Source organism: Monosiga brevicollis, genomic scaffold (assembly GCF_000002865.3).
Source record: "Monosiga brevicollis MX1 MONBRscaffold_33 genomic scaffold, whole genome shotgun sequence".
Taxonomy (NCBI): domain Eukaryota; class Choanoflagellata; order Craspedida; family Salpingoecidae; genus Monosiga; species Monosiga brevicollis.
Genome location: NW_001865070.1, coordinates 424,306 through 442,076, shown reverse-complemented (window position 1 = coordinate 442,076; position 17,771 = coordinate 424,306). Strand labels below are relative to the sequence as shown.

The 17,771-nt window shown below is 54.9% G+C and overlaps 5 protein-coding genes across 5 annotated transcripts in view; 2 read left to right on the top strand and 3 right to left on the bottom strand.

The window, feature by feature from the left end:
• Positions 1-272, bottom strand: part of MONBRDRAFT_11978 (uncharacterized protein) — a gene marked incomplete at both ends in the record, with an annotated part of 2,681 nt that extends 2,409 nt beyond the window's left edge. Inside the window, one exon of the mRNA XM_001749744.1 lies at positions 54-272. Coding sequence (XP_001749796.1) covers positions 54-272 — 219 coding nt within the window. The remainder of the gene's footprint in view (positions 1-53) is intronic.
• Positions 273-1,492: 1,220 nt separating this feature from the next.
• MONBRDRAFT_38899 (uncharacterized protein) lies at positions 1,493-3,123 on the bottom strand (the record flags this gene model as incomplete). Its single annotated transcript, XM_001749743.1, has 1 exon — positions 1,493-3,123. Exon 1 carries the CDS (start codon positions 2,870-2,872, stop codon positions 1,493-1,495), a length of 1,380 nt encoding a protein of 459 aa, XP_001749795.1. The 5' UTR covers positions 2,873-3,123.
• Positions 3,124-3,843: 720 nt separating this feature from the next.
• On the top strand, positions 3,844-11,197 carry MONBRDRAFT_34309 (uncharacterized protein). The gene is made up of 23 exons (XM_001749799.1): positions 3,844-4,527; positions 4,638-4,723; positions 4,838-5,251; positions 5,399-5,565; positions 5,727-5,814; positions 5,971-6,034; positions 6,224-6,320; positions 6,416-6,513; positions 6,675-6,778; positions 6,885-6,969; positions 7,133-7,234; positions 7,364-7,452; positions 7,574-8,321; positions 8,430-8,484; positions 8,792-8,866; positions 9,414-9,583; positions 9,690-9,781; positions 9,890-9,950; positions 10,180-10,306; positions 10,387-10,458; positions 10,546-10,660; positions 10,840-10,931; positions 11,034-11,197. The coding sequence occupies exons 1-23, from the start codon at positions 3,968-3,970 to the stop codon at positions 11,163-11,165; spliced, it is 3,693 nt and encodes a 1,230-aa protein (XP_001749851.1). The 5' UTR covers positions 3,844-3,967; the 3' UTR covers positions 11,166-11,197.
• Positions 11,198-11,709: 512 nt separating this feature from the next.
• On the bottom strand, positions 11,710-13,521 carry MONBRDRAFT_11975 (uncharacterized protein; the record flags this gene model as incomplete). Its single annotated transcript, XM_001749742.1, has 3 exons — positions 11,710-12,245; positions 12,406-12,614; positions 13,403-13,521. The coding sequence occupies 3 exons, from the start codon at positions 13,519-13,521 to the stop codon at positions 11,710-11,712; spliced, it is 864 nt and encodes a 287-aa protein (XP_001749794.1).
• A 415-nt stretch (positions 13,522-13,936) lies between these two features.
• MONBRDRAFT_11974 (uncharacterized protein) overlaps positions 13,937-17,771 on the top strand; it is a gene marked incomplete at both ends in the record, with an annotated part of 9,417 nt that continues 5,582 nt past the window's right edge. The window contains 8 exons of the mRNA XM_001749798.1: positions 13,937-14,059; positions 14,203-14,359; positions 14,459-14,925; positions 15,035-15,196; positions 15,632-15,701; positions 15,812-15,929; positions 16,279-16,477; positions 16,566-16,812. Coding sequence (XP_001749850.1) covers positions 13,937-14,059; positions 14,203-14,359; positions 14,459-14,925; positions 15,035-15,196; positions 15,632-15,701; positions 15,812-15,929; positions 16,279-16,477; positions 16,566-16,812 — 1,543 coding nt within the window. The remainder of the gene's footprint in view (positions 14,060-14,202; positions 14,360-14,458; positions 14,926-15,034; positions 15,197-15,631; positions 15,702-15,811; positions 15,930-16,278; positions 16,478-16,565; positions 16,813-17,771) is intronic.

Below are 17,771 nucleotides of genomic sequence, written 5' to 3'. Positions count from 1 at the left end.
TGGGGGGGGGGGGGGCACCGCAGCAATGAAGTTGCCGGACATTGAAAGGGTACCTCATTGGCATCACGCAGGCTGGGCAGAATGCCCTCACCCAACAGCTCGCTGTCGACAATCTCCGACACAAGCACATGGGGTGGCTGCTGTCCTGAAGCGACGTCAGCGTCATTTGGAAAGAGTTTGGAGGCTGAGACCTCAGTGCTGGCGCCCTCGATGAGAAAAACCTGATTGGCGGTTGATTGGGCTGCCAGTGTGTGACGTGCGATGCTAGCCATGTCTTCATCCATCTGCTAGTGTGTGGTCAATGAGAGCCTTGTCATTCAGACATGCTTCATGAAGTGGGCTGTCTTCGGAAGCTGGCGGGGAGCTTGGTTGGCCCACCTCAATTGTCGTGACGGCGTGCGCGCCAAGACGTTGTGCCGCCATGACCAGCAGTCCTGTACCAGCACCAATCTCAAGCACTCGTGCGCCGGGCTGAATCAGCTGGCGTAGAGCCTCTTCATAGGCTTCGTTCTGTGAACATGGTTCGGGTTTATGAGGTAAAACCGCTGACTGACAGCCGAGCAGCGCGGGGCGAAATCAATGACAGGAGCTGCTGGCAAAAAGGGGCTCATTCGCCATTCGTACCCGGGCTACATCCTTGATCATGCACGTATCAGATGTGAGTGGAGGTAGTTCCTCTGCGGCGGTCCGCAGTTGAGGGGCAAGTTGATGGCTGGCCATGCTCTATGCTCGAGTGCTCAAACGTCGAGTTTTGTTTCACAAAATGCAGCAGCGAGAACATTACATTAATTGTCCGCAGTCCATAATCTTGACTCTCTTTTCTTTTCTTTTCCACATGAGAGAGAAGTGAAAGGAAGATAAACGCTTCAATTTGTTTGTACTGTTACAAACGTGCCAAACTGGCACACAGGGCATCAGGAACTAGCTTGATAGACGGCAAGCCCAGTCCACACACGAATGCAGACCAGGCAAGAACAGAGGCACTAAAACTTTTACATGCGTGAGTTAACACAAGAAAACACGACCAGAGAGAGTCAGACCAAAAAGACATCACGGGAAAACAAAAGACTGCGCACACTAGTGGCAGACCGAGAAGAGAGAGGGGACTGGCACAACAACCGTCGACACCTCACCCCCACCTCAAAAGAAAAAAATATCCAGAAAACACCAACTAAACCTAATATACCAGGCATTTCAGACACCCTCCTCCTCAGCAGGCAATGACTGAGGTGGGGCGATGGGAACACATGGCAAAAGCCAAAACAGAAAAAACAACAACCTAAAAGCGTGGTGGTAAATATAAGACCACTGAAGACACACGGCACTAAACGCGCACGTCACATCTTGAGTTTCACACAGCCGACCCAAGGCAATCTAAAAGAATGAACTTGGGTCGGGGTCGCCCATCAAGAGCACGGGCAAAGGCAAGGAAGCTACACGATAAGATATGGAGAAGCTAAAGAAAACAAAGTGTGTAAACACTCTTGAAATCTCAATGATACTGCTCATCCAGGAAGGAGGGGACGGCACTGGCAAAATTGTCCATGCCCAGTGAAGGCAGCATCATATCAAAGTCTACATCACCCGAATCCTCGGCATTCCAGTAAGCACCATCCATGTTGGGAAGTGAGGGGATGGGAATGTCGGGTGAGGCAGGGAGCAAATCCTCGGTAGCATCCATGCCATCATCCAGGGGCATGTCAAAGGGTGCTTCGAGCATGAGGCCAGGGAAAGCTTCCTCTTGCTCAAAGCCACCAGTCATGGGCAGTTGGTGAGACAGCTGCTGTTGGTTGGGGAGCAGCAGCTGTTGTTGGTGCTGGTGTTGTTGTTGCTGCGCCAAAGTGGGCTGCAAGAGGTGATGGGGCACATCAGGGAACTCTGACGAGGCCACGGGGCCGGCGTGGTGGTGTTGCATGCTGTCCAAGAGCGAGTCTTGATGTTGGTGCGCAAAGCTATTGAGGTTGGTGGCAAGGGAAGCTGGGGGAGCGGGACCAGCAGGCATAATGTGCGTAGGATCGACCGGCTCCACCATGTGGGCACCGTGGCGAGATTGAAGATAGACGGTTCCCGTTTGGGCATCGACGTGGTCAATGACAAACACACCGGGCAAACCGCGACGCAAGACGCGCATGCCGGGGCCGTAGGACGTCGCATGGTGTTGTTGCGGTTGTTGAAAGGTCTGCTGAGGTTGAGCAAAAGGCGCGGCGGGAAAGGAATCCTCCATGGCACTCCACTGTTGTTGCTGTTGCTGTTGCTGGTAATGGGAAATGACGTCCGAGGTGGGCTCCGCTTTGACTCGGGAAGTTGTTCGGCGCGGCGTAGAGCTACTCGAAGCGGATGAAACCACCGAGGACGTGGAGTCGCGACGCACGCGCTGTGTGGTGGTTTTGCTGTTTTTGCAGAGTTTGAAAAGCTCCTTGGTGACGGCCCAATGGAGTTGGCCCTGTTCCGACTTGAAGCAAAACAAAAAGCGCCAGATAGCATCCATGCCGTAGGTGTTGTAGGGGAGGGCACAGATCAGATCCTTGTTCTTGGTGAGATCAAAGGTAACACCCTCGCAGTGTTTCATGAGGCGCCGGCGGTAGAGCTTGAGGCGAGGACAGTTGGAGAGGTTTTTCTCCTCATTGGGAATGGCAAAGATGGCGGGCATGTCGTCACCAAAGCGGGCAATTTCCATGCCATCGGGAAAGGGCAAATTCCACAGACGACCATCGTGGCGGCCAATGCGTGAGGCGGTGGTTTTGCGGCCGTTCTGAGTTGCGAGCAAAACCTCCTCTCGCCAGGCGCCCGTGTCGTCACAGTAGCAAAGACTGCTCTGGACGGTGGCGACGACCGTGCTATCACCTTGAAAGAAGGTACACGTCTCCGCCATGGTGGGTGGTGGTGTGAATCAGACCGCGTGAGCGGATCAAAAAAAGTTGACGCACAAAGCTCGTCCGTTTATTCCAGTCAAAGGTCCGAGAACACGGAAGCAAAATGCATGCAGCGATTGCCGCGAGCACAATCGCTCAGATCAAAGGGAAGCGGCGGTGTTTGGCGGGGACGGGGACGGCCGCGCGAGCAAACACAACACAACACAACACAACACGCGTGAATGAGAGAGAGAGAGAGAGGGAGGGAGTGAGAGAGAGAGAAAATACCGTCAAACGCTTTGTGGCTTGTCTTGTCTCTTGGAAGTGAAGTGGTGAATGGCGTGGTGTTGTGGTGGGTGATGCGAGAGAACCACACACACACAACCCAGAGGACTCGATCAAGCTGGGCAAGCTGTCATTGTGAATCCAAAGTGATGATGACGATGCGCATGCCATCGTGGGTCTTTAGGGGAAGGAGAACGGGCGTAAGGGGTTCAAGGGGAAGAAGCTTAAGGGAGTAGGGAAAAAGCTTAAGGGGGTAAGGGGGTTAAGGGGGAGGCGCTAACAATAGATTAAGACAGTTGGGAGCCTGTGGTGGCGCGATATCACTTCTTGGCTTACGAACAGGGTGGTGTGCGTCATGGTTATCCATGGTCAGCGACACAATGTCCTCTCCGGGACGAGCTCGACCCATGGCCTCGAGCATGTCTATGTGTGCTTTATTAACTGTACTTCATTACCAAATTGGATTTTGGCGTGTGGTGAGCCCATGATTGTTACATGTGTCATCTAAGAATAACACGTTTTTGAACGTGTTGGAGTTTCCTCCAGAAAACACCGAGCATCCGAGCCACCCGAGAGTCGGCTGTAACGTTCCAACGATTGTCCTCAACACCTGTTCGACTTGAGTCATGGACACACCGACGGACAAATCACGAAGTCAGTGACAGTTGCGGACACTGTCCCAGGTGCACACACTTTGTGGCTCACTCGAATTTGGCGCAAGGTCTGCCATTGATCAGGGCTGTTGCTGCTCTGTGCGGCGCTACAGACTGGCGTTGGACCGGCCAGGACGGGAGAGAATAAAGTATCTTGCAATTGAACCTATCTTCATCATGGCCATCGGCCTTGTGCTGCTCTCTGGTCTGGGCCAGCGCGCGATGGAGCGGCTGGCTGGCTGGCTGGGCTTTGAATGTGAGCCCAACAGCGCCACAACGCACGGTACCAAACTACCCATGGCTACCGAGAGAAATGGGACGGTGATTGACGTTGAGGCCATGGATCCATCGGCCTCGCAGCGTATCACAAGCTATCTGGACGAGCAAGTCGAGCTGCGGCGCGTGGCCGGCCTCAGTCTTGCCGTCGTGCGTCGCGGTCAGTTGGCCTATCGCCACTTTGCCGGCGTTGTCAATGTGGACACGCAGCAGCCCATTGCCGCGGATACCATCTTCCGCATCTACAGCATGACCAAACCCATCACCTCCACCGCCATCATGATGCTCTACGAACGCGGCCTGCTGGACCTGGACGAGCCTGTCAGCAAGTACATTCCGGCGTTTGCCGACGTCCAGATGGCCACTGGACACCGACCCGATGGCACCATCGAGACGGCCCCCTGCCCCACCCCGATCACGATTCATCACCTTCTTACTCACACAGCAGGCCTCTCGTACTGGTCAGTGCGGCGATGCGTGTGGCAATGGCTTGCTGGTGTCAAAAACCTGGTGGTTGGGTCGCCTCACTTCCGTGTCGCCCGGTGCCCCCGGGTTTGGGGGCGACGCTCAGGTTTCTGACCGATGAGCACGGCGTGTCCAAGCAGTATCGTGACAATAACATTGTTTTTGCCTACGTTGATCATGGTGACGAAACGGGTGCGTGGGCCGAAAAAAAAACAGACGCACACCCCGTCGTTCTTGCCTCCCGCGCTCCGCTCTGTACATTGTCGACTTGCCGCTGCCAACTTTGAACTCACTCGCTGAATTCAGGCGGTACCCTGCTCGAAGCCGTCAACCGCTTGGCTCAGCTTCCCTTGGTCTATGAGCCAGGTACACAATGGCTTTACTCCAACGCCACGGATGTTCTGGGATGCGTGGTCGAAGTCATATCGGGTCAACGCCTGGGTCAATTCTTTCAAGAAAATATTTTTGCCCCTCTCAAGATGCACGACACGGGTTTTTTTGTGCCCGCCGCCAGCCGGCACCGCTTTGCTGCTTGCTATCGGGTCTCTGGCGCCCCCACCATGGTCCCGTCCGCCTTTGGTACAGTGCCTGTGGCACCTTTTGCGCGCCTGAACAATGACGCCTACTACAGTTCTGACCCCAAAGTCCACGCCGGTGGAGGTGGCCTCGTCAGCACCCTCCCCGATTACACGCGCTTCGTCAACATGCTCCTCAACTACGGTAGGTATCCGTGCCTCGTGCGTCGATCGGGCTGCACACATTCCCCACCTCCAATGCCGCTGCTGCCGCTGATGCCGCGCTGATGCCGCTGATGCTTGTTGCGCTTGTTTGCTCTGCAACCATTTTGCCTTCCATTGTCCTCTTCAGGCTCGCTGAACGGGCAACGCATTCTTGGGCGCAAGACAGTACAGCACATGACTCGCAACCAATTGCAGGGGGACCTGGGTGACTATGGTCAGCCGCGGTTTCTCGGTGCCAACCGTCTTGGCACGGGCTTTGGCTATGGCTTTGCTGTCGTGGTGGATCCGGCCAAGGTACGCCGCATTGTTGCCTGTTGCCTAGCCCACTGCAATTCAGGACACAGGTCTCGACTCGAATACTTTTACCCCACACTGCTCGGCATATGAGTCTGAAGCTTCTGGTTGTGTCCATCTCACCAATCTCCCGACCCTCATGTTGCTTGGCGCATGATCAGGTGCGCGCCATCGTGTCTCGAGGTGAATGCTCTTGGGGCGGCATGGCATCAACCGCCTTTTGGATTGACTTTCAGGAGCAAACGGCGTGTATTCTCATGACCCAGCTCGTACCATCATCCACCTACCCCTTCCGCCGTGATCTTCGCGCCCTCGTCAACAGCGCCCTCTTGTAGTGTGCGTCGTTCGAGTAAAGTAGCATAAATAAAAAGAAATCAACCCTTTCAAATTTTGTCTGACATCTAGCAGTCAATGCTGACATGTGTGTGTGTGTGTGTGTGTGTGTGTGTGTGTGTGTGTGTGTGTGTGTGTGAGTTTCAACGGCACACACACACATTTCGACCTCTTCTGAACAAGCCCCCTCCCCCCCCCTCTCGGGCCTGCTCCGTCCTTTGCCCAGCCTGCCGTGTCTTGCTGGTGCTACCAGACTGAGCGTGTGCTGGGGCTTGCGGGGCAGGAACAAAACGGGAGTTATAATCTCATGTGCCTTTTCGTGTAGTTGCGTTGTGCCTGCCCCCGCGAAAAGCGTGCCCATGGCCAATTCCGACGAGTGGTCGCAGCTGGCTACGGCATCGCACCTGCCTTCATGGCAAGCAGTAGGTTGTTTGCAGTAGCCATGGCTGGCTCCGCAGCCTTTTTCAAGCCGAGTCGTCTGACCGGTCTGCCTCTGCTACCTTTCCTTGGCCTTTAGCAGGCCAAAGATCGGGCTGCCGACCCGCTCAAGCCGGCAGCCACTCCTGGGCTCCGCTTACTCCCCAATGCAGACATTAATCGACGACTCCGTGTGTGGTGAGTGTGTTCATTTCTCAGCCACAGGGCTCGACCTTTTAGCTCTTGCGTCTGGTCGATGACCCAGCGCTCCCTGTCGCTTTCCGACGCACCTCCTCCTACATATCCTCGGGTTTGGAACCAATTCACTTGCTCTCAACTTGATCGGTCCATAATATCAGGCAGGGCGACTTACATGGCGTCCCTGCCACTGCCATTGTGAACGGCAATGCCGAGAGCTTTGCCACGCCATGCCCGCGAGCCCGAGCCCTGCTTCGCATTACAGGTTTGCTCATGCAGCATGCAGAACTTTGCTGGGCATCGCAAACATGCGCAAAGCAGACTCGGGACAGCCCCCCCTCTCACGCGCTTGCTCAATCTCTTCTCAAAAGGCATCGACGATCCCGATCTTGCCCGCCTTCACTCGTGCCGAACTGGCGAGACTGTAATCGTGCCCTGTGACACACCTTTGGCTAGGTAAAGTCATACTTGCTAGAGGCACACGCTTGCAAACTTGGCTGTCTCCATCTCTCTGTTTCTGTTTCTGTTTCCGTTTCTGTTTCTGTTTCTGTCTCTGTCTCTGTCTCACTCGCTCGCTCGTTTTGGTGGACTGATATCACGTTTTGCAAACCCGTTCTAGGCACGTGATTAATACTGTCACGCCTCGCTGGCAAGAGCGTTTCCAAACAGCAGCTGAAAGTGCTTTGTATGCCTGTCACCGTCGTGTTTTTGATGCGCTTATGTAAGTGGTGAGGCACAAAGCACATCTGGGCGTTGCCACCCCAACTTCAATGCAGCCACAGACATTTCAGGACTGTTCCGTGGTGCTCATTGTCCCCTTGAATGTCATGATGCCCCCTCCGTCTCCCAGGGATCTAAAGGCCAATTCGGTCGTTTTGCCCGCTCTTCATAACTACCACCCTGCTTTTCCCATGGAGCGAGGCATCCACTTGACACTAAGTAAGATTCGATGTCCATCTGCTGCGCGGCTCGTTGCCGCTGCCCTCTCTGTTCGGCATCGTTTGCGTGTCCCGTCACTCATCTGAACGGCTGTGTTTCGCTTACGGTACCTCCATTCAAGTGATCTTACGACGTCAGCTTGAGCGAGCCCAGTTTCCCGAGGTTGTCGTCTTGAGCCTGACAGCTGAGGAATGGCCGGCATACCAGGCACTGCTACCGGCCTATTTTCCTCGCTCGCACAGCGAGGCTGTGCAGTATGCACCCCTGCTGCCAAGTGACCTCGGGGACCCCGTCACGGGCGAGCCGGTGCTTCCAGAGCGTGCGCTTCGTGTGGTGAGCCACATGTCAAGAACGAGTTCGCAGCGCGTGTCTACCGGACCGACTTCTCTGGAAGCTTCACACACCACGCAGTCTGGCGACGTCTTTGTGGATGACGTGGCGGTCATTGAGCAGGAGGGCTTTGATGCCCGCAGTTTCGCCACGCGCCAGTCAGACTTTGACGCACAACGCCAGGAGCAGTTGTATGCGCGCCAAAGCATAGGGCACGAGGAGGGTGCTGAGACATCTCAGCGGCGCCGATACCAGCAACTCCTGCGCTTGGCTCGAGCAAACCCCTTGCCAAGCATGGAGAAACGATGCTTGTTGGAAGTTGGACGTCGCCGCATTCACGGCTCGCCGGTTGTTTTTATCTATGGACGTCGTTTCTTAGCCAAAGACTCGCCCAGCGAGCTAGTGTGCCACTTGGCTGCCCAGCTCGATGCAGTTGTGACAGAACCTTTTATCTGCATCTATTTTCACAGCGCCACGGACAGCGACCAGCGACCGCAATCGGCCTTTCTCCGCTTGCTGGAGGCATACCTCGATCAACGGTGAGCCGCACATGGTGGCGCAGAGCGCCAGCCCTTTGTGTGTTTTGAGCCGTGACTATATACCACTTGTCCGACCCACTCACCAAGCGCTGCGCCCTGGTGCCACAGGTACTTTGATAATTTGGCGTCCTTTTATTTTGTGCACTCGACATGGCTGGCCAAGGTATGCAGCTTGTGATTTCAAAACTCCCGCTGCTTGTAGGCACATATTCTTCCGAGTACAAACCGATGGTGTGTGGCGGTCGCAGCTATGCTGACGTGCTGCTGCCTCCCCGGGTGCATTGCTGAAAGGTGGCCATTTGGTGGACAGTCCCTGCACGCTTGCGAGCACGAATTACACACTGTTCTTCGGTAAGATTGATCATTTTGCCGAGCTTGATCCGCCTGCAAGGTGCTCTTTCATTGCGTGCTGCCTCGAGGTGGCGTGTGGTGAGTCAAGTGGGTCTGATATCTTGCGCTGACTGTTGCAGCTAGCGGAGCTTACTGGCAAGTTGGGCACAGAAATGAGCGGATTACCGGGGTATATCTACGAAGCAGATGCCGAGGTATGCCTTCATTTCCCGTCCATATGTCACTGGGAAGAGAGCTCACCCTGCTGCATTGTTCCCCCCCCCCCCCCGCCTCCCACCTGTACCGGGCGCCCATGCTTTGCCTTGATTCAAGTTAAACGGACAGCCGCAGCCTGAATCGTCAAGCGCCTCGCTGGGGCATTTGTGAGTCGGTGCTTGGAGGGTGACACTCTGCTGCCAAACTTTATCCAACCGCCCGATTGCCTGGGCCTGGTCGAGCAACCGGTGGGCAAAGAATCTGATCTTTAAAGGATAGGAAGAAATGTAGCGCATAGCGGAGGGCGGCACTCGCCTCGTAGTCCAGAACCTGTTTGTTGGCGGTTGTTCATCCAGTTCAGTTGAACAAATACGCTCGATGCTCATCACAATCAGGTGTAATCAGTGGATCGTTCAAGCTCAAGCTCACATGTGAACGAACACCATCAACTTTAAACACCAACAACAAGTGTGCTAACACATCTAACATGAGAAGAGATGTGCATCTTTTTACTGTATCTTTTTACTGTTTGTTGATCGCGGAAAGACGAGTGTGGCCGACTGGATTGGGGCGGGGGTTAAAAGAACCATGTTGAGCTTTCAGGTCGTGGACGCATTCGTGCGGAATGGGGCTGCCTACACGGGCAACCCGGCCTGCGTGATCGTGCTGGGCTCGGAAGAGAAGCTCACGAGCTTCCAGATGCAAGCCCTTGCTGTGTGCGTGACCGCGTTCCTGACGCGATCTTTCGGCCATGGCAGCGCTGGCTGCAGACAAGGGTCGGGTCACAAGGGGTTAATGATGTGTGATCTTGGGATGCGGTAGGGAGATGAACTTGAGCGAAACATGCTTCCTGCAGCCCGAAGGACCAGATCAGTTCAACATTCGCTGGTTCACGCCGGGGGGCGAGGTGAGGGGTGCGCTTGGGTGCCCGGCGTTGCTGCGAGATGTCAGGCATAACAGTGTCATCAACAGTCTCAGCGTCTTGCATGCATGGCGTGACCACGTGCCTGGACCACCTGTAGGTAGATCTGTGTGGGCATGCCACACTTGCGGCTGCTCATTCATTGTGGGCCCAAGGCTTGGGTATGTCTATTGACCAAGCAATGCGCATCGCCTTCGCTGTCTAGCTCTCAACTTCAGCGCTTGCTCCACAGTGACTGGCTCAACGGTTTCGTTTTCAAGTCTCTCAGGGCCGCTGAGTGCACACCGCGAGGAGGATGGGTGAGAGCACGGGCATGAAATGTTCGGGGCCTCTTTACCCATTCTGCAGCGGCTCTTAAAGTGACACGCCCGCTTTGCCGTTTGCCCGCAGGCGCGTGACGCTGAACTTTCCGGAGGAAGTGATACAGCCCCAAGCAGCCCCGCCACAGCTACTGCCTGCGCTTGGTCTTGAGCCAAGTCAAGTTGTGTTTGTCGGGGCCAACCGCTTGGACATGCTGGTGAGCTTGCTCTTTCACCAGATCTTCCGATGATAGTTGAACCGTGTCGATCATGATGCAACGTGTGCTTGTCATGATAGGTCGAGATTGACGGGGGCCTGCCTGCCTTGATGGCCATCAAGCCAATCTTCTCACAGTTGGCCGACTTGGAGGTGCGGTCAATCAAAGATGGGGCTTGATTGACGCCGCCCGGCTTACCTCTCACGCGCGGTGGGATGTGGACGATGCGGGGGCTTCAGGGCGCGCGTTGTGTCATTGTCACCACACGGATCGACGAGGCGTCAAGAGCTTCGAGTCCATTTGAAGCCGCCGTGGCCTCGCGCGTTTTTGCCCCTGTGTTTGGCATCGATGAAGGTATGGCACAATGTCCCAAAGGAGGAATGAATCCTCTGCGTGCTGTCCGCTGCTGCGTTGCATCTTTAGACCGAACCCCCTTGCCGACTCCTTGTGCACACACTACCCTCAGCAACTTCTATCCTGTGAACCTTTTCAACACCCTTTGCTGCTCGCCGGCTCTCGACAATCGGCTGCAGATCCCGTCACTGGCTCATCGCACTGCGGCATTGGACCATACTGGATAAGCAAGCTGGGCTGCGACCCAGTCGAGGGCATACGCTGCCGACAGGTTTGGCCAGCTGCTTGCACACAACTTGAAGTTGCGCAGACCGACCTGACACTCATGCAATCGATCCTCGCCACTCCCTTCTGCTGGATATAATATGTTCAGGCATCACGACGAGGTGGTGACTTGTTTGTGCGATGGCTGCGCGACCAGAACCGGGTCTCGCTGACAGGTGAGGCCGTGGTGGTCCATGCCGGTAAATACCTGGTTTTACCCCCTCCCGAGCAGAGCACGTGACAGAGATCTTGATTAAGAATAGATGATGCTCGATTTCTTGACCTCATGCGGGCACTGCCGGGATCTCACAAGTGAACTGGAAGAACACACGCGCGCACACAAGCATACACGACCGAGTGCCAAATGCACAACCCAAGCACAAAGCAAAAACAGAAAAAAAAAAGCTGAAAAGGGAGTTCGGATGATGATCACTTTTGAAAAGGGCAGGACTGTCGCCGCATCTGTTGATCAGGAGCGCATCGCCTCTGCTAGCACATGTGACCCGAGGCGGGGCAAGTGTCACAGGATGTATCACAGATTGACAATATGATCGAACTGGCGCGCATTGGTATCAGGGCAGAAAGAAGAAAGGAGGCTTTCATGGCTTGCAGCGCTTTGAATCCGTGCCATTAGGTGAGTGGGGGCGACGGTATGCGTGCAGAAGAGCAGAGGTCCGCCTCGAGCATTTGAGGCAAAGGGAAGCAGAATGGGAAAGAGAAGAAAGAAGCGAGAGAAATAACGGAGCGGGGTCTGTTCCCGAAGAGACACTGGACACTGGGGTCAATTACTTGCGGTTGGCACGAACGACGGGAAGCTTGCCATCTGCAGGTGGGGGGCGTGCTTCAAATGCAGCGCTGACATAAGAGTCTTTGGCAGGGCGGTCACGGAGATAGTACAGTTTGGCGCGCCGCCGGCGGGCATGATCCAGGACTTCAATGTTCTTGATCATTGGTGAGTGGGTGAAGAAGAAATGCTCGTATCCAATGCCGTTTTCAGCATTGCGAATGATAAAGTTGGAGCCAAGGCCCTTGTTTCGTTTGGCAATGACGAGACCAACCGAGCGCTGAGTGTTGGTTTTGCTCAGCGCATCCGTGTAGGTCACGGCTACGGTACAGCCTGCGCCAAACTCGGGAATCTGTCGCGCGCGGGAGCGATGGTGAATCTCCTCGCGCATCAAGGCCGTCATGACGTTGCAGCGCTGGGCGCGCGGTGAGAAGTCAATTGCCACCTCCACCTTGGGCGGAGCAGCAGCTTCCTCCTTCTCGGCCAAGCGCTGACGCCGCATATCCTCCAGACGACGCTTCTTCTTGCTCTGCTTGGCTATGGAAGGGAACAAGCACATGACGGGAATTGAGAGCAATGCAAAAACATGTGCTTTCCTCTGCGTATACTTTGTTGACTCAAAGGGAAAGCGGTATGTTTGTGCAACATAGCGGCGCGGGCGTTGAGAGGGCGATAGCAAACGGCTGATGGCACATACTGGGGCCGCTCGCCTTGGCGTAGGTGCGCTGTTGCTGTTGCTGAACCAAAGCCGCCGTCAACGCTGGGCTTTGAGGCATGGTGCGTCGGACAGCATTGCACAGAATAGTGGCATGCGATGCCGATGCCCCCCGCAACAAGGCCGTGCGCAACCAGAGACCAGAAGCCCCCGTCGAAACGGCGGCAGCAGCAGATGACCACATGGTGCCGCTAAAAAAAAAAAAAAAATCCAAAGAAAGAGAGAGAGAGAGAGAGAGAGAGAGAGAGAGAGAGAGAGAGAGAGAGAGAGAGAGAGAGAGAGAGAGAGAGAGAGAGAGAGCGAGGCTATGGATGAGATAGTGTGACCAGGAGTACACTCTTCTGCTACCAGCTGACATGTGAGCAAAGTGCCACCTTTATCACACAATCACAAGACCCGTTGACAACCATCGCGATGCGATTCACACTCTCACACACACTCTCTCTCTGAATTTTTTTTTTTCAATTTTTGCTTTAGATGGTCCATCGGTGAGGCGTGCTGGCCCCCGAGCCTTGTGGTGCTGGCACTCGGGCTGACCGATCGGGCCTGGCCAGACTCGAATGTGCTGTTGGGTTGTGAGCTTAACACTTGCCACTGGCACACGCCGATTTTAATTGACTCATCCTGTTGATACACGCGTGTTCTGCACCTCGTTACTTTGCAGCTCTGCTTCCGAGAGCCTGGCCAGAAACCATTGATAGACCAACAGGGCCGACCTATTTGGTAGCTGGTCGCGTGCCAGCCAGCTGGTGCCCAGTGTTGGAATCTGCTGGTCTATGCAGATACTCTACCGTTCTGGACGATGGATACAGCTGGTCCAGCCCAAACCCACCAAGAGCGTCGCTGAACCAGGCGACTCGCTAGCATAGCTGGGCTGGCTCAAGAGTGTTCCCAAATCGGGCTTCTCCTTGAGGGCAGCTGTGGTCGCGCTGCTCCCCCTGCATTGTTACTTCATACCCTCCCTTCTCCTTTTGCTTACCTCAAAGACACAATGGCGCAGCTGGTCCAGGCACGCCCTGATGCCATTCGCTTCATCATCAATGCCGAGGTTCGGACGTCAGCCTCGCTGAAGCAGGCGCGCTTTCGGTTACGGTGCATGTTCACATCTTGGCTTGACTTTTTCACCAGGAAACTGGCTCGTACCTCGAATATGAGGTGGAGCTCCAGAATGTCTCGGGTCGCAGCTGGACCTTGCGTTGTGGCCCAGCCCCACCGGTGGGATTCTCATCGTCACAGACTCAGCGTGTTCCGCCCCCGTACTGCCTGCTAGCTTTGTAGCTCATGAGCCTTGTTTGGTATTGCACAGATTGCCACCGTCTTTTTTGCCGGCGAACAGGACATGGTTCGCCTCGCGCCAGGAATGGTACGTGCGCGTATAAATCCCCCCCCCCCCCACACACCACACACACATGCCTTGCAACGGGCACGGTTGCCGTGGCGAGAGCCGCATGCCATGCACATGTGCTGCAAAGCCGTTGCCCGAGTTAACATGCGCATTGCCGCGCCGAGTTAGATGATCAAAGCCTATGTGGTCGTTGAAGCCGTACCCAACCCTTCAGAACATGAGCTCATCTTTGATATCGAGGACGCAGAACCGCTGCGTGTGCCCCTTGTCGCACTCGAGCCCGTTCCAGCGGTGAGCGTGCTTGGCCTTCTATGCTGCTTTCTTTTCATCAACTGCACAGCTTGTGCAGCTGAAGCAATGTTCATGATTTACACGACCATGCTTCGGTCGCGCCAACTTACCACCAATTCGTCCCTTGGGCTTGTCGCGCCTAGCTTCACGTCCAGGCTGATCTCAATTTTGGGGAGGTCATTGAGGACGGCGAAGTGCATACGCGCCAATTGATTATTTGCAACGTGGGCGATGCGGATGCTGACGTGGTCTTGGACACGTCTGAGCTGCCCGGGCACGTCAATGCCACCCCCAATCATGGTATGTCCCCTCCGTTTATTCGTCATGGCCTCGAACCCCATGGCGCCCCTGTGTGCACCAAGCTGCCTGCACTCTCAACGAGGTGACGAATATCAATAGGTACGATTGTGGCCGGAGGTGGTGAATTGGCGGTGCGCGTGGACTTTGCTGCAGCTCAGCCCGGCCACACGTCCGCCAACCTCAACATCATTTGCAATGGCAAACAAGACACGGCCGTTCCCATTGCCGGAGATGTGATTCGCCAGCGCCTGCTTCTGCAGAAACCGGGCCGGAGCGAGACCGTGGCGGCTCAAGATATCGGCTATTTTTATTACAACACCACCCGCAGTCTCCGCGTCACCATCTACAATGATCGTCCGTGTGCCACTGATTTCTACACCAAATTGGAGCGCCAGCGCATCTGGGTATATACCGCCAATGGTCGAGAAGGCTGCGATACTTTCACCGACACGCTAGATATCGTCCAGGTTCAGCCCGCTGAAGGCCACCTGGCTCCCCAAGAAAAAATGGTCTTGACCATCACCGTCAACCCCAAGCTCACAGCTGAACAACGGCAAATCAGCCGAGTACGCTTCTTTCACTCCCGGCATGGTGTCTGAAGCCCATTTCAGTCCCTGGCAGCCTGATCATTCCATGCAACACTCCTTAATAACCCGTGGGCCGTGTGTCTGATAGGCTTACGCTTGCCGGCGCGACTTTGAGTTTGATTTGGCTCTTTGTGCTGTCAACACCGATCTACGAGCCCCCTTTCGCCTTTCGGCGACCGCTGTTGTCCCCCAATTTGAGGTTTCGGACTCACAGGTCACGTTTGACGGTACTCCGCTCGGGGAAACCACGGTAGGTCACTTGTCACGCATTTTGGGCTTGATCTGGCATGCCTCAGTTAGCCAGCTCGCTGTGGCCGGGCAAAACGTTCTTGCTGACTCATTTTCTGGACAACGTCCGGCTACAATCTGGCTGGACTGGATGTAGACTGCCAGCTTTCAGATCGCCAACACATCAAAACACCTAGCCTTGTCTTACGATATTGAGCAGATTGCTCACTTCCTCTGCGAGCCGGAGATGGGTCTGCTGGAGCCTCAGCAAACGCAGACGATCCAGGTCTTTTTTACACCTCAACAACTGGGTCGCATTTCACGTACACTGACCATCAAAGTCGGCAAGCGCACGACCACCTACCGTGTCAAGGTCCGATGACAGCTGGCCCGTCTGCCCTTGCCACATTGACCCCTCACGTCGCACACTTCCCCACAATCTGGATTCCCATGACAGCTGCTTGGTACCGGCTCCATGGTACCCAACGAGGACGTGCGCCAGCGCAAGGCCTTCAAGGCGCAACACGGTGAGGCCTATGCCCGACTGGCCCATATAAGCAAGCATTCGTGCGCGTGTGACCTCGCTTCTCACTCGCACAAACAATGGGATAGGCATGCTGATCCAGCCTCCTTTAAGGAAGAAAATGCCCGGGCTACATGAGAATCGTGATCACCCAAGTCGCTCGCCCCCGGCAAGTCGTGTCAGCTTTCAGCGACGACCCGGTTCCGGGGCTCGTCTCAAGCCCATTGGGCAGGTAGGGCCGGCGAGAATGCATTCAGTCCTTCAAATTTGTGACGAGCTTGGTTCCTCGCCCACCCATATAAATTTGTTCCTCTCTCTCTCTCTCTCTCTCTCTCTCTCTCTCTCTCTCTCTCTCTCTCTCTCTCTCTCTCTCTCTCTCTCTCTCTCTCTCTCTCTCTCTCTCTCTCTCTCTCTCTCTCTCTCTCTCTCTCTCTCTCTCTCTCTCTCTCTCTCTCTCTCTCTCTCTCTCTCTCTCACCCCCACCCCGCTGCCTCGACCAAAAACCCATTGCCGAGGTAGACGGAGCGGAACCCCATGCTGACGCCAAGTCAAATCCAGGCGTTGTTCTTCTCGTGTGATAGCACGGTCGACTTTGGCAGTGTATGTGAAGGGAGCCGAAATCAACAAGAAGTGACGATTCGCAACACCTTGGACCGTCCGCTGGAACTGTCTTTCCGGTGTTCTCGCGCAGAGCTTTCCAACAGCACAATCGTTGAGCGTCTGGCTCCGGGTGAAGAAGGTCGCTTGTTGCTTGTGCTCGATGGCATCACTGCCTCAACAGTAAGCAACGCAGCCTTTCGAGCAAACAGCCAACGCCCATGACCACAACTGACGTTGACCAAATACTGGATCCTCTTGTTGCGCATAGCCACGAGACCTGCTGGTGCCGGTGGGCATTGGAGTCAACGCACAGCAAGAACGCCGCATATCTGTGCGAGCTATCGTGGTGCCGTTTGCCATCAAAGCCGAACCAGATGCCCTTGTCATTTCGCCCGGCACCATCATTCATCGCCACAAGCCTTCCGCCACCTGTACACTTTTCAACCCCTTTGGCCGTGAGGCGCGGTTCAAGTGGCTGCCCGAGCGCTCGGCCTCAGCCTTTACCATGCTGCCAGGTTCGATTTTTTTCTTTTTGTTTTTTTTCTCTTGTTTTTTTTTCTTTTGCCAACTTGCTTCAAGCAGCTGTTATGGCATCCACAGGAACACCACTTTGCCCTGCCATGACCGTCGCTTGATCTTTGTCCTCGATATTTCGGATGAAAGTTTTCTCACCCCTCCTGTTTCTTTCTCTTGCTTTCTATGCCTCTGTTTTTTTTTTTGTTTGTTTGGTTTTGCCTTTTGGGCGGTGAACAGCGGAGGGCGTCCTGGCACCGCGCAGCTCCCAACACATCCAGGTCGTCCTTAACCCAAACGCGGCAGACACACGAGCTTGTCACATGCAGCTGGTTGTTGACGAAGCACAGGAGCAGACGGTATAAGATACACACCCCTGATACCCTGGTGCCCGCCCTCTCTTGGCTGCTGACTGTTGATGTTGATGGCTTTGCGTTTAGGCGATTGTGTGCCGGGCCAGCTTCAAGGGAGCGGACTGTCGGTTTCCCGAATCGCGCACAATGCTTGGTGCTCTGCTGTTGGACTCGGACAACTCGCGCGATGCCGTGGTCTATAATCAAGGCACCAGCGATGCCTATTTTTCAGTTGACATCACGGATTGCAAGGTCTGGAATCTCGCACCGACACGCGATCCAAGCTGTGCATGCACACTCATGGTCACACCATCCGGCATGTGCTATTTCGTAGCGCGCCGCTGTTGCTGTTTCACCCGGCGTTGGCATGGTGCCAGCCGGTGGCAAACGAACTCTGCGCTTGCATGTGCACCCGGAGAGCGTGGGCAAATTTGAAGCCAAACTTCAGGTTGGGGCAATGATGAGCAAACCGAGGCGCACGAGGGGTGGGGGCGGGCTTTTTTTGCTGCTTCTCTCTTCTTCTTCTTCTTCTTCTTCTTTATTCCCCCTCCTTTTTTTTTTTTTTTTTTTTTTTTTTTTTTTTTTTTTTTTTTTTTTTTTTTTCTTGT